The 23226-nt window shown below is 35.1% G+C and overlaps 1 protein-coding gene across 1 annotated transcript in view; it reads right to left on the reverse strand.

Annotated features, from left to right (window-relative positions):
• Positions 1–3238: 3238 nt before the first annotated feature.
• Positions 3239–23226, reverse strand: part of LOC149557199 (uncharacterized) — a 44947-nt gene continuing 24959 nt past the window's right edge. The window contains exons 3-6 of the mRNA XM_089831918.1: positions 5514–5628; positions 5168–5329; positions 4169–4231; positions 3239–3907 (exon numbers count right to left, since the gene is read on the reverse strand). Coding sequence (XP_089688044.1) covers positions 3689–3907; positions 4169–4231; positions 5168–5329; positions 5514–5628 — 559 coding nt within the window. The 3' untranslated portion in view covers positions 3239–3688. The remainder of the gene's footprint in view (positions 3908–4168; positions 4232–5167; positions 5330–5513; positions 5629–23226) is intronic.

Consider the following 23226-nt stretch of genomic DNA (forward strand, 5'->3'; position numbering starts at 1 on the left):
AGATTCAAGAGTCTATAAGGTTGTGTTCATGTGGTTCACCATACATTGGTGAGAAACACAGTGCCAACATCAAATGTGAGTGGGTCATGAAATATGCCCTAGTGGAGCATTCATCTTCTACCAAACATCACATTTGTTTGGAAAATACTCAAATCCTCCTTGGTGGGGATAATTCCTATAGGAGGGAGATTAAAGGAGGCCATAAAAAAAATTAATCACCCCACTAATCTCAATTGTAATGAAGAGTGGGCTCTTAGTGTCTCGTGGCATCCTATGTCCTCCACCAAGAGTCATCTTCATCCTCCCCACTGACCACTCATCTCTCTCTCTCTCTCTCTCTCTCTCTCTCTCTCTCTCTCTCTCTAGGTGCTCTTATTTGCTCACTTTAGTAGGTTCATTGGAGTTTTCTTTTGTTTTTGTGTATTGCTTTCTTTGCTAGCATATAAATCCTTTCATTTATATTTGCATTATATGTATTTGTATATACTGTATATATATATATATATATATATATATATATATATATATATGTATATATATATATATATATATATATATATATATATGTATATACATATATCTATGTATGTATATATATACATATATATATGTATGTATATATATACATATATATATGTATGTATATACATATGTATACATATATACATATATATATATGTATATACATATATATATATATATATACATATATATATATATATATATATATATATATATATATATATATATATATATATATATATATATATATATATATATATATATATTTGCTTATGCATATGTGTACACACACACACACACACACACACACACACACGTGTATGTGTAGCAATCATATTTAATATTAATATAGTTAGCTTATTTTATTGTAGAGGTATATTTTTTATTGTTCTTTTATTTTTAGCTCTTATTTCCTTTACTTGTTTAGTTTGTGCGTGCCTATTAGTAGGTACATCTTGTGTTTTTTTTAGTGTTTTGATCTCTTTTATGTGACTTCAATTCATTTTTAATTTAATTTAATTTTTATTTTGATGTTTTATTATTTTCTAGTTTTTCATTAGCCATTTTCACTCATTTTCTTAGTTGTATTATGTTTCTTTTAGTTTACTTTTATAGTTTGTCCCTTGCCTACTTAATAGTCTTTTTCTCTTATTTACTTTTATTTTATATTATTTTATCTTTCTTTTGTTGTTTTGTCTTTCTTTTCTTTTCTTTTCTCTTATGTTTTGGTTTCTTCTTTTAGTTCTTAACTTTATTTACTTGTTTTTTTCTCAATTTGTGTCTCCTCAAACTACCCACCCCTCCTTTTATCTACCCTTGGTTTACCTACTATAGACATCTCATCTTGATGATGGATCATGAAGTATGATCTAAAATGTTTATGCAAAAATACTCAATCTATAAGCCAAAAGCATGTCAATAAATCATGGATTGTGGAAGCCTAATACCATTAGCTATTAAATATGTATTCTTTAATATTGTATTTTATTTATGTTGTTTAATATTACTTAAAATTTTATCAAATTTTATTACAATTATACAATTTTCTTTATTTAAAAATTATAATCTAATAAATTAATGTAAAATATAAAATTTACATGATATATTAATTAAACCACATTTTACAATGTTGGTTAAGTGGTGCTAGTTGCAGTCCGCACTAGGATAATCATTTAAAGTATCTAGCTATTATTATTTTTTAATTAACCATAATATTAATTATTTGATGTTATCTCAAAAATAATCTCCATTATTAAATATGGAATTTTTTAATTTAAATATAAGTTTACTATATGCAAGACTTTTAATTACGTGTTATTTTTTGTAGTGCATGATTAAAATAACTTTCATCTTAAGGCTATTATTAAAAGCTCATTAGTACTATAATAACAAATAAATTTTATTCTAGATGACAACCAAAAATTAATAACTACCATATGATAACTTTTTAGAAAGTAAAATTTAGTTCACTATATTTATTTAACAAGATAATAGTAACACTAGAAAAAATTTACTATAAAACATTATATATATTGCCATATCTCTTTATATCTATCCTTCCCTCTTCCTCTCTATTTTATAACTCTATTTTTCTATCTCCTTCTACCTTATACCTCCTCTTCCCCCTCTCCAACTCAGAACTGATATCCTTCCCCCTTCCTCTATATTTTTATAATTCTATTTTTCTCTCTCCTTCTACCTTATACCTTCCGCGTTCCCCTCTCCAACTCAGAACTGAAACTATATCTCTAAGCCACCTCTTCATGTCTTTCTCTAGATATATCCTCTTTCTTTAATTTTATCTTTCCCTCTCTCTACCTCTCTTTAATTTTATTTTTCACTCTCTCTACCTCTCTGCATAGTACTCTCTATCTTTGTTTCCCTCTCTCTACCTCTCTGCATAGTACTCTCTATCTTTGTTTCCCTCTCTCTTGACATCTTCCTCTCTCCTTCGTTTGAACATTCATTGCACAAACAGAGACCAAATTTTCGACTAATTGACCTTCCACAGCGTCAATTTTTGGCTGATTCAAGTTCATAGCTATCTTGCGAGCATGTCATGCATTCTGACATATGTGTAAATTGTAAGTTATATGTTAATAGATCCTTGCACTAAACAGATAAGAAATTTACTTGCTCAAGCATACTTTCATACCACATTTTCCATATAAAACTAGATACTCGTTTGTTTTTGTTTTTTATGGGGGAAGGGGCGCAGAAATGGAAAAAAAAATTAATAAATTTTGAAAAACACCATACCTATCTTCAACTAAGTTGAAATCAATGTCGGCAAAGAAGGCAATTACCAACCTATAGCTGCCACAAACTCCTACAATTGTCATCACACATTGTTTCTACAAGTCGGGGAACATTAGAATAATAAAACAACGAAAATATATCGAGAAATGCAAAATCATGCACAAATTCATTCCTTGTTAGGTTTATTTAGATATAAAGGAATCATTCTTCCCGACATTTAATAGGCACACAATTACGTTTTTCATCAGGCTTGTTTAGATACAATGGAACCATTCTTCCTGATCAGCAAAGCACAGACCAATTCAGTTCATAAATCTTGTTAACTTAAAATACAAGGGAATCATTCTTCATCCTCAATAATTAGGGGCAACAATCAAAACTAGAAAGTGAAGACAATGTCTAGTGGCGACACCTAATATTTGAAGCATTTCAATAATAAAATTGACTGCAAGATCAATTGACTCAAATCCCAAAAAAGAACTCTCAAATTCAGTAGGTATAAAAAATATAGCTTATCTCGCCACAGATTAAAGTGGAGTTAAGGTGTCAAACTCATTCTCATCAACCGATATCTTATCTAGACAAGTACAAGTTATAAACAATACAACAAAATTCATAAAGATGTGACAATGTAAACACTATTCCCTAGAGACCCATTTTTTAGACACTAATGGTAATAACCTTTCCAGTTCCCAATGATAAATAATTTAACTCTGTTAAAATCTCTAAAAATCTTCCAAATGCAATAGAAGATTAACTCCCAATTAGACAATTCAGAGATTCTCAATATAATTTTTCCCCTCTTAACAGTGGTCATTGTTCACTGAAAAACCCATCTTGGTAATTGTTACACAAAAAGATAGTCAAATATAGCTACCAAAAATTTTACTCAGCAATGCTGATAAAGTTACTTCCCAGCAAGTACAGGAAACTGCAAAGGATCCTCAATATGAGGAGCATCAACCTGATCGGCATCATTGTAACTCCCCGCATATCCTCCCCTAGCTCCAGACATGCCACCATTCCCACGACCTCGTCCACGCCCACGCCCACGCCCACGAGCACCAGATGGACCATAATAGCTCCCACCATCAGAAGGTTTCAGAAACTCATTTATGCTCACAGCCTACAGCAAAAAGAAGATATTTACCACATATGTCAAACATATTATCCTGCTGATTATCTAACAAAATAAAACAATTCCCCACTCTCAAAAAATCCAATTGCAACAAAAAGGGTTTAGGAATCAGACCATACAATCAAGAGGATAATTATGGATGCATAGTGATCTTAAAAATAAATATGTTCACCAGAGATCATTTTGCTTCCAGATGTAAAACGTGCATGATGAAACTGAATTGCATAATATTATTGAGCAATGGCATACCTTACGAGCTTTATCCTCCTTGTCAGCTGTCTCCTTCCTTTTAAGTCTATCTTTTTCTGAATTCTGCACAACGTCAATATTATACAGTTGAAATCCATTGCATCTATGTTACTGGATACTTCCCTAAAGGCCCTCATTCCACTACCAGCACTCTTCTCATACTGGTATTGGTCTAGGTACCTCCCAGGTTGCTCTATTATGCTTGGTACACATAATACAATAATAAGAATGAGAAAACAAAGACAAAAAAATTTGAAAACAATAAGAAAACATATAAAATAACACAACTAAACTGCTGCTAGTCCTGCTGCATCTATAGTCCCAATGAGCCTACTGATAATTTAGAATCTAGATACTTGATATTTAGGTCACATAATTCTTGAATTTGACTAGAGAAATATTTTAATTATCCTTTAATTTGAAAGGATAGTATAAACCTATGATTCTATGGTATATTTAACTTCGTGACTCATTTTATATTTTGATTGATTAGTCATCACTTTCGTTATTTTATATTTTTATCTCATGCGTATGACGTTGATAATATGACTAATTTGTTTATTTCTATACAAGTATAATATTTTTTTTCCAGACGTAGGCAACCTTACTGCAACTGGGGTTCAAATTATAAATGTTTTTATTTCTTGTTTATTTAGTACATAGTACATGATTTAAATTATGATCAGGTTTTTTGTCCATAATCCTTCATATGTTTTGTACACATGTACCCAAAACCAAGCTGACTGCACCTGGGGTTCAAATAAAACACTACTGCTATTTTTTTTTTATTTTAAGCATGTAACATTGTAACTATGAATAATTTTGCTTATTTGTATCAAAATATTCATGTGTCTTTTATAAATGTGCCCAAGCCGTATCATGCTCAAGGTTAAATAAAAAATGGCCAACCCCAATACTTTATACTAGTAATGTATGTATCTTTCGTAACAAATTGATTCAAGATTTAGTAAACCACTTAACTTTGACATGTGAACTCACCAGTTTGATGAAAATGCCATCATCTTTCTTTTTCTTTTTATCAACAAGCTGCATGGACTCAAAATCCCTGTCCAGAACAACTTTTCTTTCCTCATTTTTTAAAGCTTCCAAAACTTTTCTCTTGTCATTCAACAGTTGCTGATATTCATCGAGTGTCATTTCCTACATCCATCCAAAAGACAGCTACCATTTAGTATAATGAATGGGAAATGATTGTTTCATTAATTTACAATATAATAAGAACCAACCAGTACTCTATAAAACCACAAACGAAAATGAAATTTAATTTTCATTGTTTATAAACATCAAAAAAGAAAAGAAACACATTAAAGAAGTAGAGAATTACCTTGTCCTCTTCCTCCTTTTTCTCCTCTTTATTTTCCATGGCATTCTCTTGAGTGACCTCTTCTTCAGGCTTCTTAGTTTCTGGTTCCGTTATTTTTTGCTCATCAACAGCCTCCCTGCTTAAAAACACAAATTATTAAACATTCAACACCTAGGGAAAAAATCTATAATGCAGCATCTACAAAATAGTGAAGAAAATTGTAGGCCAGAGTAAAATTAACCCAAGAGATAGGAGAGAATGAATGGGGAAATATTTCAATTAAGGATACCAAAATATTATGAATAAGCTTGTATACAATAAAAGTTAAAACATAAGCTAGAAGGATGGACCATCTGACAAGCTCAGTGAAGATGGGAGAAAAGATGGTTGAAGCAAACATATGGAAAGATCAAAATTTCAGTAAATTCTATATTTAATATTCCAGAGGGTAGAAACACCAGTATATTCTAGATTTATTTATCAAAAAGTCCTAGATGTAATTTTGCCCACGACTTCAAGACCAAAAAAGCCCCAATGAGCTAGTAACAGAATTTTAATTTTACTTTCAGACATTAACCATAGACCCAGGTCCTTTGTGCCCAAGCACTCATGTATGTATTGCCCTGGGATATTTTGGGTCTGAATTAGCATCCATACCTTCTTAGGGAAAAATATTCTATTTAATTTTATTAATTAAACAGCTAAGCCCTGATTATTGTCCTCAAGAGAAATGGCTATCAATTATAGTTGCTTCTTGTTGATAATGCTCAAACAACAATGTCCTATCTAGTCCTAGTGTAGTATTACTAATATGCACCGGTGTTGTCATAGTACAGCTCACACTTGAAGCAATTTCAATTGTTAAACCAAAACAGAAGTTCTCCAAGAAATCAAACAGCTATCTTTTTTTCAGATGCGTGCTTAAATCCAGCACTTTATTCTGTGTTTCTTCACCAATAGTTCAAAACATCCTCTCTGAAAATGTGCAAAAATTGTTGATATGACATCACAAATCAATATAGGCTTCCACAAATACCTACAAAGAAGAATCTCAAAAGACATGGTGAGACTTGAAGATCCAAAAAGGGACTTGAAAGATCTGGTTGATTCAATCAATGGGAAACTAAAGATCCTTGGTGAGAATTTAGAAGAACAACAAAAAATATAAATTTGTAGGTCCCACACTTTTTCATCTAACTGTTACCAGTGCAGTAATCCACCTCCCACCATTTCAAGCAAAGAAAATCGAAGTTGTCTCTAGAATGTACCAATTTCAGCATATATTCATAGGATATGCCTAATGAATCATTTAGACGCATTTAAATGATAATAATGCATATCATATCTCTGTGGAATGAGAACATCAGGGATATTTTCTCTTATCATTGTGGCCAAGGAACAAGAACAAACAAAACGATTTTCTACCAACACTCATCCCAAAGAATCTGAATCATAGTCTATCAACATTTAATGCAGGGGCATTCAGGTTCACATGCAATCTTACATCATCTAGAAACAGAATAAATGTAGGTTGCAAATAATTTCAGATTGGTGTGCAGTTATGAAATAGAAAGCATGTTTGGATAAATATTGTGAGTCAAAGAAAGAAGTCCCAAAAAATACAGTTGCATCTTCAGTAACAACAGGCTATGTCACTGCAATGGAACTAAATTAAATGTACATATTATCATTATATATTGGCAGTAACATATGTTGTCATTTAATAAATATATCATTTATCATGTAATAATTTATCATTTTATTAAATATTGGCACTATTGCCATTATTTAATTAAAAAAATATGTTCAATAACAAACAAAAAGAACAAATATTATAAAAATGGCTGAACCAAAGTTCATCAATAAAAATAAATGCAACTTAACGTAACCCATGCCAAGAAGAAAGGAAGCACATATATAACAAACCACAAAATGGAGTAAAATAGGCATCAAATAAGATCTGTTGGTTACATGCATAATGTTGGAAATCGCAATACCAAGCAGCAACAAGGCAAAGCAATGGAGTCTCAAGTCAATGTTGAATCCACCAAACAGACAGTGGATACATAACATCAGCACACAGTACAATAAATGTAAGGTAAGTGTAATTACAATGCACTTAATCTCATTCAGTAACATTATCATTATTTCCAACATGTAAGGCGTAGCATATACAAGTATAATTAAGTTGCTAAGTATTATAATTGATTTTTGTTAATACTTAAAGAATCATAAGGAAATAATATTTATTGCAATAAGTTAAAGGATTAACAAGCTCCTAATCAAGGGAAGGTTACAACTTCTTGTATGGGTATCAGAAATGGAAATACTCCCATTTGGCCGATACAATGAAGTAAATTACAAACTCTTATTGTCAATATCAGAGGTGGGTTTAATTTCCCATTTGACTGGCATAGCAGAGATGTGTATATAGTTTGGCATCAGCAATGGGTGTAATGCCCGTTTGGCCAAACAGTACTAAAAGGATACAACCTCTATAATGTGGGTATGCGAGAATTATCTCCATCTGACCCACATGCCTGAGGAAGTATAATGGTAAGAATATTCTAATGGTGTCAACATATGCATATGTGAACCTTAAAGGGTGCACTCTAGAGAAGACGGTCACATAACTAAGAGTTAGAGAACCCAATCTAGAGACGTCTTTAAGGTTTGGGTTTAGGATGGAGGGTAGGAAAATATAATAAATCTTGTGATATTAAGATTCTAACTATTATTTTTGCAGGTTTTGCTTACTCTAATAGTGGGGACATTACAGTCACTTGGCAACAAAGGATTTCAACATCTGGGACGACTTCAATAGCAAGACAGAAATGACAGCTAGCAGTGATTCCTAATGACATGGCCTAGAGAGCACCACCAGGCATTACCTTCTGTGTAGATAAATGTCTTTCAAGCCTTCCGACTGTTAACAACCTACATGGTTTACTTGGTGGTTGTTACAATCGAACAAACATCTCATCAAATATACGGAGAGTCGTCAAAGTTGCCGGGTTTGTACCCACAGGCCCCAAACCAGGTTTGGGTACACACCCAGTACGGGTACATCTGTGGGTACTTGCTGGGTGCACACAACCAGTGCACCCACAGTGCTGGGCGCGCAGGGTGCAAACCCAGGCTCAACAGGCCCACCTAAAAAAAAATGAGCCCAAACAAATAAAGTGACATTTTTATTAAATTATTTTTGCTTCCTAACCCTCGACAGCCCAATATGTGGCCTTTGAACACACATTCATTTCATTTTTACTTCTCATTTTACTCTCAAAATGTTTTCTCTCCATCTAGGCATTTTGAAGAAAGCTGGTCATATTCAAAGGAGATCAATTGTTGAGTGTTAAATAGCTTCCACAAAAAGAGATTTAAGTGTTAGGCAATTGCTCCTTATCCACCATATTCCAACCCTGCATTTGACCCGAGGGCCATTTGGCCAAACAATCCGCAACACCATTCCACTCCTTGGGTATATGTGTGAAAGTAACTTAATCCAGAAAGTTACACAACTGAAGAATCTATCTAATAACTGAGTCTAATTGCCACGTAACACCTACATGGTCCTCCCTAATTAACAATTTTACCAACACCTGAGAATTAGAAGAGTAGAACAATACAGAACAGCATACAAAATGGAAAGATCCTCTATTAAATTATTAGTATGAAGGCCCATTTAACTAGAGAACATAAACCGCTCATCGCCAGAACTGTCCCACCCAACACCACCAATGCCAGCATGCCCAAGATTCTGCCAAGATGAACCATCACTATTAATTTTTAAAACTCCGAGAGGGGGTATCCAGCAACCCTCCCGATTGAAACATACCACAACACAAATTCCTAGAGGTGGTGGATTTGTTTAGAAGTGTAGTTTTTATAATGTACAATATTGTTTTTATTACTGTGTGAAACTTCATTTTAAGGGCCCTAGGGGTAAAAGGATTAATGTGTGAAGGCCCAGATAAGAAGGGGTTGCTTCTTGTACAAATCGGCATTATAGGATTCTGCGAATCCCAAGGTGAGGCAGCCTTGTAGAGGCTGGTGGCGTCTTGCCTGTCTTGCCTTGGACTCGGCCAAGTCCTGGGCGACTTCCATGGACTTGCCAGACTCAGCCAGTTCTGTTGGTCAGACTCTGTTGTCAGCCAATTTTTTAAAAAGTGCTAAAAAACATATTTAAATTGTTTTTTTCATTTATGTTTTTGGTATGTATTGCAGGTCTAAGACCTAAAAAGGTCATTTTATCACTTGTAAACACAAACAATAGAGAAAGAAGGCTTGAGAAAGAGTATTGGATTTTAGGAGATGGATTGGCAAATCGGCTAGCTCTCATATATTCGTTGTTGATTGTTTGTAACTTTGTGCCACTTTGTAGCTTGCATCTAATCATTGAGGAGCATTTGGAGGAGGCTTCTACAAACTTGAGTTGCATTTCTACTTTTAGAGCAGATCTGAAGAGGTAAGTTACATTTCTTTGTGTTATTTTGTAAATTTTTTACATTCATGAATCTTTTTTTGTTTCCATTTGTTTAACTTTTAATCTTTAGATTTGTTCCATTTTTACGTTGATGAAAAACTTGAAAAGTAAGCAGCCTAGTGTTTGCAAATTTGAATTTCTATATTGTAGATGCTTTTTTTCTTTATGATATATTGTAGCAGCAGCAACATCATGTCTCAGCCCGAGGGTAGTGGATCTAGGCCTAAATCTAAACCTGATGCAAACTACGTGATATGCAAGCTCTTTTAGAGACATCTCAAGAGAGAAAAATTAAGAAATAAACAACAGCAAGAGATGGCATACTTAGCTAGAAGTGAAGAGGGCTCTTCAAAATATTGCTCTCCAGTTCCACCTACTAGTATAACTGCTTCTGCCAGTGTGAGCATTGGGCCTTGAATTCGTAAGAAAAAGTCCATGCTAGATTCCATCTTTGTTCCATGCACAACTCCAAGGTCAACCATCGCTTGAGAGCATGGATTGGAATAAAGAAAAGCATGAGCAAGCAAAAATGGCACTTGAGATTTCTTTTTCTCCAACAACCTTTCCATTTTAAGCAGCAAGGTACTTATTATTTTATTTTTTAATTTGTATGTCTTCTCTTGCTTTCAACACTCAAGAATTTGTATGCATTACTTCTCTTACTAATAATTTACTAAGTATATTTATTTATTTATTTAATTTGTTTTAGGTCTCCTTATTGGTAAATTGCGATAGATGTTGTTATTGTTTGTGGTCGAGGGTTCAACGCCCCTAATGATGAGGAGCTAAAAGGTCCTATGTTGACCAGAAGAGTGGCTGATGTAAAAGTTGAAAGAGCGTAAAACGTAGAGGACGATGGGTTGCACCATCATGACCGACGGTTGGACTGATAAAAGAAATAGAACACCGCTGAATTTTTTTGTCTCCTCGTCAGGTTATTCAATATTGTACTTAGAAAGTTGGAAGTTACTAGTAAATTGATCATTGTACTTAATTTATTTTTTTCTCAAGTTCCACAATGTGTTTGAGATCAATTGATGCCTCAGGGAAAACAAAAAATGCAGAGTATATTTGTGAGATAATGTAGGAAGTGTTGAAGGAGGTGGACGAGAAAAATGTGGTGTAACTAGTCACAGATAATGCAGCAAATTATGTTGGTTAAGGTAAACTTCTTATGGAGAGGCATTGCTACTTGTTTTGACCCCTTGTGTTGCTCATTGCATTGACCTCATGTTGGGTAAACTTCCTTGGATAAAAACATGTGTAGAGCAAGGAAGAAATATTAGTAAATACATATATAATCATGCTTGGATCCTCAACCTTACGAGGCAATGCATAAAGCAAAAAGAGTTGTCTCGTCCAGAGGTCACTAGATTTGCAACAAATTTTCTTACTGCAATCCTTCCTTCAGTCAAAAATTGGTTTGAAAGGCATGTTTGTCTGTAAGGACTAGACAAGATCGTCATATGCAAAGAGCAAAGCAGCAGCTGAGAGGGCTGACTGAGTTTTTTTATGAGAGTAATTTTTGCCAACCTGCTAAGGAGATTTTGGAGGTATAATTCCTTTTTGTCCTCGTAACCATTTCATTTCATCATTTTTGTTAAACACTTGTTTATGTTTATTGTTCATTTTTAAAAACAAAACTTAATAAAGCTTAATGTTCCAATTCGTAGAGCCACTTATTGTTCTCCTATGGTTATTGATGGAAAGAAGCCCTCAATGGGATACAGTTATGAGGGCATGGAAAAGGTGAAAGAGGTCATTCGAGATTTTTATGCAGGGAATCTGGATAAATATGATCACATATAAGATGTCATTGATAGGTGATGGCACAATCTATTTCACAGGCCTATGCAGTTGCCCACTTCATTAATCTGGCATGCCAATTCAGCCCAAGTCTCAAGGCCAATGACGAACTGTGGAGTGGCCTATATGATGTTATAGAGAGAATGTCACTCAATGAAATAGTTGGAACAGTTATAGTCCATGAGATGGAAATGCATAAGAAAGCACAAGGAGACTTATTTGCATGAGAGCTATGCAAGAAAAACCAGACAGAACTAATCCCTGGTAAAAATCTATGATTCCAAATTCTATTACCACTTAAGATTGAGAAAGTCAAAGTTATAGAATTGCTTTAAATTTTCTTATTTCAAATGTATGGTGGGAAATGTTTGGTACTAAGGTGCCAAATCTACAAAGGATTGCAATTTGTATCTTGAATCAGCCATCTAGTGCTTCAAGATGTGAATGCAATTGGAATTTGTTCGAGCATATACACTCGAAAAAGCACAACAGGTTGGCAATGAAAAAGTTGAATGATCTTGTGTACAACCTTCACCTTTGTCACAAACAAATATTGGGCACAAACCAGAGTAACAAGACTAGCCGAGAACTAGGTGAGTTGCCCAAATCAGCAAATCAGATAACCTTAGCCTAGTTAAAATGACCCATAACCCTGGCTTGGCGGGTCACCTTAGGTGACTCCCCTGACTCTCCTGACCCGCAAGTCACAGTGTTCGTAACCCAGCCACGACTAGGCAAGTCCGGATGCCAAAAAAAAAATCTTTGTTTTTTTCTAAATACTTTTTATGTTTCTTTTCCTTATAACCCTAAAAGGGCTTTCATATCTCTTATGTGAGAAATAGAAAGAAACAAAGAGGAAGAGAGAGAAATAGAGAGCCATTGTTTTGCAACCAGCTGAAAGGAAGAGGAGAGAAACTTGCATTTGTGACATTGGAACAGCTAAATACTAGCATTTAGATCATCAAGGAGTTTATAGAAACTCTTCTCAACACTTATCAGCTCATTTAAAAGAGGTAAGAGTTTTTTTTTGGTAATTAGATGATTTTTACTCTATGTTTATGGGTTTTTTTGGATGAATTTTTTCTTTATGTTTATGGGTTTTCTTTTATTGTAAATCTTCATAAAATAGAATGCTTAAATAGTATTTTTTGGTTAAAACTATCTTATTGCAGCAACCTCGACATTTTGAAAACATTTTTTTCCCTAATCATAATGGCTCCTCTAGCTAAAATATCCAAGCTCACTAAAGGCAATCAGAAAGATAAGTGTTGAAGGTACACCATAGACTTTCTGGGTAGAAGTAGAAATTGAACACAATAGCTCGTTCATAGTGGGGGGATAAAAAAATTGAAATACCATATTGCTGGCATAGGTGGACATGATGTTGAGCCTTGTAAAGTTGTATCTGTTGAGGCTAAACATTTATGTTATGTTGTCTTAGAAAAATATGAACAAGAAAAGGAATCAAGACAAAACAACTTGAAGAGTTAGCTTTGATTGGTTCCACTTCCCGTCCACCCTCATCTATAATTGCACTTGTGTCTAGTTTTACACCCCTAGGTTCAGTAGGTTGTGTTGGAGGAAGGTTCTTCCTTTCCTCCCTATAGGTCTAGTGCTATTGCATCTACATCTATTCTGGCTAGTAGCGCTGGCCATAATAGTAGTATAGGCATTACCTTTCGTCGTAGAGACAAAAAATCTAGGTTGGACAATTTTTTGGGACCACGTTCCACTCCTAGTGCATAGCCCTCACTTAAGAGCTTAGTTTGTAATAGTGAGATCCATGAAGCTGGAAGAAGAGCAATTTGCAAGTTTTGGTTTTTCCGCAACATTCCATTTATTGAAGCCCAGTAGTTCATTTATATTTGATTGTTTTACTTCTAATTTTTTTAAATTAAATTTTGAAAATAAATTTTTCTAGTTTTAACTTGGAAAGGCATCCAAAAATATTTTAGACTCCATGTGCGGCCCATTGCCTAGACCTCGTGTTAGAGGATATTGGCAAGATTGAATAGGTGAAAAATGCTAAAATCTTTGCAAGTTCATCTATAATCATGCCTTGGTCCGCAACATTATGAGGGAATACACAGGGGTAAAGGAATGGCTCGTCCTGGTATCACAAGATTTGCCTCTAATTTTATCACACTAAAGTTCTTGCTGAATTCCAAGTTAGCTTTGAGGTGCATGTTTGTTAATCAACAGCGGACTTCCTCGTCCTACCCTACCACCCCTGCAAGGACAGATGCAATAGATTGTGGCAGTAATTTAAAAACTAAAAATTTATAAATTAATTTATGGCATGCATATTTTTGTTTTATTTTTTAACTGTTTTGTAGGTCATTGAGCCCCTCATAGCCCTGCTAAAAGTTGTTGACGAGGAGAAGCCTGCTATGGGCTACATATATGCGGGCATGGATAGGGTCAAGGAAGCCATTAGAGTCAAATATGTAGGAGTTGAGAACAAGTATGGCCCCATTTGGGACATAATTGGTAGGAGATGGCAAAATCAGTTTCATAGACCCATCCATGCAGCAACCTATTACCTCAATCTGGCATTCCATTTCCATGATGATTTCAAGGCAGATGAGGAGGTTCTTAGTGGCCTATGTACTGTGATACCGAAGATGGCCACTAATCCCACTAATACATTGCTTGAGGTGGATGACTATAATAATGCAACAAGACCCATTTTTTTAGGCCAGATCTGCAAAGGTCGTACAAAATTGCAGCCAGGTAAAAATTGCAGCTTATGCACATTGCATATTAATTTTATTATCTGATTTTTAAATTTCTAGCTTTAAAGGTGGAAATGAAAAGATCATTTCCAGGATTCTCACTTACTCCATAGAGATGGTGGGTAACAAAAATGTTGTGCAAGTAATTACAGACAATGCAAAAGTTTGCAACACTGCATGTACTTTGGTAGAGGTAAGATATGAACAGATCTTTCGGACATCGTGCACCATACAGTCTCAATTTTGGTGATGCAAGCACTTGGCTCCCAAATAGAGTGAGTGAAAGAAATATACCAGGAGGCCTAGGAAATTTAGATGTTTGTGACAAACCATCATATGTCAAAAGCAATTTTCAAAACAAAAAAAAATTGGAATTGTTACAGGTAAATCTAATTTATTAAGTTTCATAACTTCATATATTAATAATGTTTGACATGATTGAATTAAAAAAATTGTGTTTTTACATATTTTAAATGTGTTATTAACTTATGATCAACATGTTCTTAGGTTATTAACTTACAATTAACAATTACAATTGGACAGAAAGGGGACGACAAAGAGGATGGCTATACAAATATAGGGAAAATATAAAATACATTCATACTAAAACATGGATAAACCATGCCATTTAAACATCATAAAAAACTTAACATGCAACATTTCAATAGTCAAACTTGATGCTCAATATGCATTCGTATTTTGAAGTTTATTGTCAATGTGCATGCAATATTAAAATAATTAACATAAAATTTTGAAATAAACCCAAAAACATAATTCAGAATTCATCATCAATAGCAACAAGAACAATAACCCACCTTCCAAATTGTGAAACGCTACTATAATTTATTTTTGGAACTAGACCTCCAACTCATTGTAAGTGGACTGGTATTAATACAAAAATGTCTGCTATATGGTTCAGATCATGATATACATTTGTTACAGTAAGATGGTACCTTGATGCAACCTCCAATAATCACCATATCTTCCACAAAGGACCCAAATCAACCTAAGACCAACTCATCACTGATGTGTTTCCACAAAATAACATAAAGTGCATGTTCTATGTCTGTAATGCACTTTCGAGACCTTCCCAACACCTTTCAACCAGTTTGCTATATGACTCTAAGTGTATAGCATGACTGTAAGAACATTCTTATTTTCAAATAAAATTATGTAATGTCATCAAATACTAATCAGCGGACTCCAAATAGCAGAAACTAACTACCAAATAGTAATAAGCATATTAGGTGAACTTGGAAGGAGCCCACTTAAAGTTTTAAAAAGAAACAATTCTATTAAAGAAAAATGTTTTTTAAGTGCTGACATTGCCTATCTAATCGAAGACGCCCATCCATCCCAGGGATTTCCAAGGCGTCCTTGGGATGTACAGGTCCCAAAAAAAAAACTCCAAAGTCCCCAAGTTTCTAGGACATTTCTTGTGAATTTTCAACAAAAGGGGATGGAGTGGGGACGTCCACTAGCCATCCCCAAGTCCCCAAAACGTTTCCAATACAAGGATGGAGGGTTTTTACATCAGGGATGTGTCCCCGGGTAACACTAGATATTACTCTTTCAAAAGTATGCTCACAAGGTTTGCTTAATCTGCTTTTCCATCAAACTGATAATCAATAGAGTTTGTGATAAAATAATCTCCAATAACTACTTATTTATGCCCTTCGATTACTATTTGTAATATCTCTTAGGCTGGCAAGGGCGTTAATGTCCCCTACCGGAATCGCCTTATATTTCACCCTGAATTCACAAATCCATAACATAACATGAGCAAAAATGTAGTTAAGAGATGTACTTCTTACTCAAATAAGACAATAAGTTGTATAAATATCTAATGCTTGATTTCTCATATCAGGTTGATCACTTAGATTAATCACTTTATCAAATGGAATTCTTCTACTCAATCTGCTCTGAAAATTTGAATAATATTTTTTTATTGTTGCTCCTTTTTGTTTGAAATGATATCTCCTTCATACTTTATTGGTGAAAGGGTCATTGCCTTTCATTAGAATTGAGTCACCTCTTCTCATTGTTGCCTTCGACTACAATATATTATTTTCAAAATTGCTCTGCTTGGATGTTCACAAATGAAACATTATCCCCTTTATATCTTCCTTAGCCACACCTCTTCATAAGACTACCTTTTGTAGAAGTGACAAACTTCCAGAATTACTACCCTTTGGATGAGTTACAATCCTTCATCATTTTCACAACCCTTCATAATTGACCTTTTTTGAAAAAGTCACAAACCTTCATGATTACCTGCTTTTCAAAGAGTCCCAACCCTTCATAACTTTTGCCCTTTAAAGGAGTCCCTTCCTTATTTTCCTCGTTTATTTTTCCTCTTCTATGTATTCTTCCTTGCTTTACACCTTCCCTTTTCTCTTCGTTCCTCGCCGCCTTTCAAATGGAATTCTCTCTCCCTTTTCATACCCCATGTTTAAGGGAGTCAAAACATTTCATTCATGCCTTTTTACCTTTTATTAACTTAACTAAATTTAATTATGTTATTTTTTTTTATTCAAACTTTCTTTTCTCTTATATCTTAATTTTATTACTATTATTTATTATTAAATCCTATTCCTGAGAGGGGCATCACAGAGAGGAAGGGAAGAAGAGAGATTTTTGTATTAAGGAGAAAACCAATTCTTAAGAACTCTTGATTCTTGAAGCTTCATGGATGGACCAAGATGGAACTCACTAAATTTAAGCTATTGAAGAAGCTCAAGAACCTGGGACAAAAAAGAAATCAGTGAGATGAACTGCACAAAAAAATTATATAAGGTGTTGATCAGATCAAAAGAAATTGAAATGGGTAGAGATAAGTTAGCCAGGTATAAAAATGTTGAGAATCAATATTCAAGACAAAATAAATCTGCTAAGAGTAGGTTCTATGGAAGAGGCATAACAATTCACTTTGAAATCGAAGAGAAATTGTCTTGAAAGCAACAAAGTATTACTGTAGCTTCTAGAATTTGATTGTGTAAACAATTTTTATCATCAACATTTCTGATCACAATATGTGATCCAACATTAGGATGAAAGAGAGCAAAAGGAGCAAAAAGATGATGGATCACATAGTGTGATCTGAAACATTGACGACAAAAATTGTTTACACAATCAAATTTCAGATGCTACAGTAACATTGATATGTAATGTAGAAATTAATGACTTTGACGAACAAAGTAATTAAGGAGGAAGAAAAGTACATTAATGAAAAAAGAAAACCAAGCGAACAAGTGGCCAGCGTACATGCAAAGGAGCCACAAGCACTAAAAACAACAATTCTGGTCAAGACACAACAGCAAGGGACTGCAATGGGTAGGGAAAGAGGCAGAGGATTCATCTGAAAGCCTATAAACACAGCAAAACAGAAGTGGTAGAAAAGGGCTCAAAATCATATCACTCAAGTGGATGAAGATAGTGTTGCTCCACCAAAACACGCAGAAGAATGGAAGCATGGGGAAGCTCTTATGATAGAATGGGTGTTATAGAAATCAACCAAAGAGGAGGGGAAAACAATGCAAAAGAAATGTCAATTTAGAACCACATGCAAATACGGTGGTAAATGTTGCAAAGTTATTGTGACAGAAGTAGCACAAATAATTTGTAAGATGAGATATCAGATTGTAGTAAATGGGCAACATCCAGCAAAATTTCAGCTTGTTTACCTATACGAAATTATGAATAAGATTTTATGAAATGTTATACCCATGGGTGCTTGTAATGCCTTGTTAGAAAGGCCTTGGCAATTTGTAGGGAGGCTATATATGATAGTAAGATAAATATTTATGTGATGTTCCTGATTAGAAGGGCTGGCTCCTTTCTTTTGCTAATGTTTATTTATAAATAATTAAATAAAGTATTAAAAAAAAATTGTTAGGGAAGTTAACTATTAGATCAGTTTCTTGGGTTGACTCGCTATTAGTATTGGCTGTTATTCGACCAAGCTGACTTTGCCCAAGTGTCGCAGTTTAAATTAGTATATAGATAGTTGTGTTGGGTGAAGGAAGCATTATCAAAGAATTAGTTTGAATAAGCATTAAACATTTGCAACTCCTTACTTGGACGAAAGCCTGAGCATCCCACTGAGTCCCTGGAAGCCAACTAAGGGGATTGATTAATTCAAAGAGCTATTCTTTATCAGGGCTTTTGCCAGTGCATGTTGCCGATCACTCGGACGCAAACAAGTAGCTGGTGTCATTCAAGGGCACTAAGTAAAGCAAGCACGGGTTCAGGATTGGGCTAGAAGTGAAATGTTACATCCTGATCACCCATTCCTAAGGACGGGATAACAATAGACCTGCCAATCAGAAAAGGCTGAACTCCACCAATCATTCAGAGCAGCATTGATCTAAATAGTAAATAAAATATAGACTTGGTTTATTAATGGAAGCAGTTACTGCCAAGTTTGAAATAGTTTCTGATTACCTTGGCTGTAATGGCTTTCACCTCTAAATACAAGCTCCACTTCTGCTATTGTAGGGGAACAAGGGCACACCATCAGGGATTGAGATATCAGTACGGCATGTTCCCTCTGTCCTTTATGTGGAGTTCATGTTTAGCTCTCCTAAAAACAGTAAGAACAATTCCCTGTGAAACTGTATTGATTCAGAAATCGAACTGAGTTTCAAAGTTCTGTTTCTTATCGAAGAAGCTTGCGGAAATCTGTTTACTGTTTGACTACATTTTGCCTGGCATGTTTCAGTGGTGTCAGAGCTTGGTATTCTGTCAGCCTGTGGATTGATGAGACAGGAATCACAGATATAGGCAACAATAAAAGATGAAGGCCATGGGTGACAGGGATAAGGAGAACCACCAAGAATTCATTAGCAAGACCAGAGAAATCCATAACAACATATGGGATGGTATAAGAGAGATGGTTCAACTTTTTAAAAGGAATGAGACAACAACTAAGTGCCGATAGGCCTATTCAAGATGATGTTGGAAGGCGTTCTGGTGGAGGAAAAGCTTCAGCTGGTGGGGAAAAAGCTTCAGCTAATGGTGGGATAGCTCCCAATCCCCAATCAATACAATTACCTGCAAGGCTAAAATTCTTGACAAAGAACCAGCCGTAGGTATTAGGGAAAAATAATCTGAGCCAAAGGAAGACATAGCAAGATTTTGCGATGCATACCATGCCTTTAGTCATGTCATACATGCAGGTCTGACTTTCAGGGACCTCTATGAAATGAAGAAAGCCATGATCATCACAACTTTTGATGGAGGTGGAAGTTCGTCAACAAGGGCTTGGTTGCAGATTCACATTGAACCCAATGCTTGAACAAGAGGCTATCGCATTTGTCACCTTGCATCTTCAAGGAGTGGCTCATGAGTGGTGGTACCATGACATGGTAAAACAAGGGCATGATTCAATAACTACATTGGACGAATTTAGCTAAAGGTTGATAGAGAGGTTCAATAGGAAGGATCCAGAAAAAGAGTAAAATGGAAGATTATGTGGCAGACTTTCAAAGGCTTGCGGTGATGATTTTTGATGTTGCAAAAATTAGGCTTATAGTCTTTTTTGTGGAAGGCCTAACCAAGCCCCTCAAAGGAATAGTTAGAGCATTTGTACAAAACCCATTAAAAGATGTCATCAAAAGGGCTTTGAGCTTTGAAATTTTTGGTGACTGGAGACAGATTGAGCTCCAAGCAAGCATCTCCTATGCAATCAAAGAAATCATTCTAGAAGAGCACATTACCTCCTAAGCCAAGTCAAATAGAGGTGTCCAAAAATTAATTGCAATGAAGAAAGCTATGCTTTACGTGCAGAGATCATGGCAATCAGGTCATAGGTGTTTAGGAAAAGGTCAGATCCACTATATGCAGGTAGAATCTGATGAGGATAGAAAAGATGGGACATGAAGAAGTAGCAGCTGGCCATTCAACTCAGAATCAAGGTGGACTGTGATGTCCCCAATTAAAAGGATCAACTACTTCTTTTCCTTATGTTATTTGATAAATAATTTAAAAGTATTGATAATAAATGAAATAATAAATAATTCTAACTATCAAATCAATTTCTTGGGCCAACTTCCTCTTGGCGGCCATCAAGCCAACTTTGCATAAGTGTGGCAATTAAAATTATTAGATAAATATTTGTGTTGAATGAAGGAAGTATTGTCGAGGAATTTGTTTGAAGAAGCATTAAACTATCCACAACTTGTTACTGGGATGGAAACCTCAGTAATCCACTGAGCTCCTTAATGCCAACCTAGGGGATTGATTCAATCAAAGTGATATTTCTTATCAAGTCTTTTCCCAGTGCGTAGCACCAATCACTCAGATGCAAGCCTGAGTGAGTACCTGGAGTCATTCAAGGGCACTAAAAGAGAGAGGGACAGACTCAGGATCAGTCTGGAAGTAAAGGCGATACATCCTGAGTCACACATTCCCAGGACCGGGAAAAAACAGACCTGCCAATCAGAAATGGCCAAACTCCACTAATCCTCCATGGCAGCACTGTTCTAAATACCATATAGACTGGGTTGTTACTGGAAGCAGTTACAAGCAGGTTTCAATCAGTTTTCAATTTTCTCATCTGTGAGAGCTTGTGCCTTTAAACTCAAGCTCCCTTTCTGCTACTGTAGGTGAACAAGGGCACAGCATCGAGGATTGAGAACTCAGTACGACATGTTATCTCTGTCCTCTTACATATTTCTCATATTTAATTTTTCTCTGCAAGCAGTGAGATCTGATAGGAATCCAATGAACCACTTTGTTTCAGCTGTGCCAACTCCCAGTGGTAAGTTGTGATACAAATCCTGGTTCAAGATCTTAGATGGTCGGGGAGGGGGAAATCTCCATTATAATGCCCCGGTCAAGGGAGAGAAGAGGGAGGGTCCCTATTTTATGTGAGTGTGATATTTTTGAAGTACTTATAATATATAATAATTCTGAAGTTGAGCTGAATTTTGAAGTTCTTTAACCTGAGAACCTTTTTGAAATCTGTTTACTGTTTGAGTACATTCTGCTTAGTATATTTCAATTTATGCTATTGAAAAGGATGTAAAAAAGTTTAAATTGACTTTTTTGAAAGGAAAAGGATAAGAATTGGACGGTGAACATATAGTTGTCTCAACACAAGAAAAAAGTTTTTATTCTCAAACTTGTGAAAATCCACAAGAAATGAAGAGTTTGTTGGATAAACAAGCTAAAATTCCTTGATATCATTGAAAGCATACAGCCCTCAAGGAATAATGAGCTGAGGAGTCTTGTTGATTTGTGAAGTAGTGTTGGGTATATGCATGAATTAAAAAGTAAAAGAAATTTGAAGAGGGGCATAATAAGCTACAAGCAACATTTCAAGAAACAAAAGCAGAAATCTGAAATTGGCAAACTTGTTTTTCCCTGTTTAAAGAAATAGATGTTTCTAAATGAACTTGTAACAAAATAAATTGTGAAAGCAATCAAACCATCTAGGGTCTTACAGAAGTTTGCAGCTAATGCCAATGAGAAAGAGCTCGGAGGAGTGAACATCTCATTAGTCTTCAATATTGGAGATTTGTATCTTCATTAGTTTGATAAAATAAGCCCAAAGGAAAATACAAAATCAAGATTACCTGCGAGAGATTGGGCACACAAATTGCCTAAGACAGTAAAGGATGAGGCAGAAACAGTGACTAATTCCCAAATGATTAGATGGACAAGAAAAAATGATACAGTAGATACTTGGTTTAGTCTCCATATAAGCAGCAAAAGAAACAACTTGGATGAGAAATAAAAATGGAATCTCAGTCCAATTCAACTAAACGTTCATGACCAGAAGCTCATAGGACTTTTCACCTACTTGACATGTCTGATGTAGGATCATCATTTGGATTCATGACCAATGTTAGCCCAAAGGCAAATACAAAATCAAGATTACCAGCGAGAGATTGGGCACACTAATTGCCTAGGACGGTAAAGGATGAGGCAGAAACAGTGACTAATTCCCAAATGATTAGACGGACAAGAAAAAATGACACAGTAGATACTTGGTTTAGTCTCCATATAAGCAGCAAAAGAAACAACTTGGATGAGAAATAAAAATGGAATCTCAGTCCAATTTAACTGAACATTCACGACCAGAAGCTCATAGGACTTTTCACCTACTTGACATGTCTGATGTAGGATCATCATTTGGATTCATGAGCAGTCTTGCATCACTCAAAAACTAATAAAAATGAGAAAGGAAGGCATTGGTTTCATATGCAGGATTTTGAAAAAAGGGCATTGTTTGGTTGAATCTTGACAATCAAAAGAACATCCAAGATGACTTGGCAACAAAAGGGTAATCAATTGCATCTTTGTCAACACCAGCCCATCAACCAAATCAACATTTTTCAGACCTCCTAGTGTCAAAAGCATAGATGGAAAACTCACCGAGTTTCCTAGCTCGGCGAGTTTTTCGCCAGTTAACTCACCGATTTAAAAACTCGGCAGTCTAGTAATCGTAAAAAACTCGCGATTTACTAGTGAGATTTTTGCCCGCCGCCTGTGACGGATTAAAGCGACAGTGAATGTGTTTTTTCTCATTCTTTCTTGTATTTGCATTGTTTAGAGCCTTGAGGAGTGAAGAGAAGAAGGTTTGGAGGCATTCTTGGCTGATTGCAAGTGATTCAAGGCGGATTTGAGTGGATTGTAGAGGATTCTAACCGATTTTAGAAGACAAATTTCTTTCCAGGTATGTTCATCTTATCATAGTTTGAAA

Source organism: Cupressus sempervirens, chromosome 5 (assembly GCF_028749045.1).
Source record: "Cupressus sempervirens isolate cs-2001-9-10 chromosome 5, ASM2874904v1, whole genome shotgun sequence".
Lineage (NCBI taxonomy): Eukaryota > Viridiplantae > Streptophyta > Pinopsida > Cupressales > Cupressaceae > Cupressus > Cupressus sempervirens.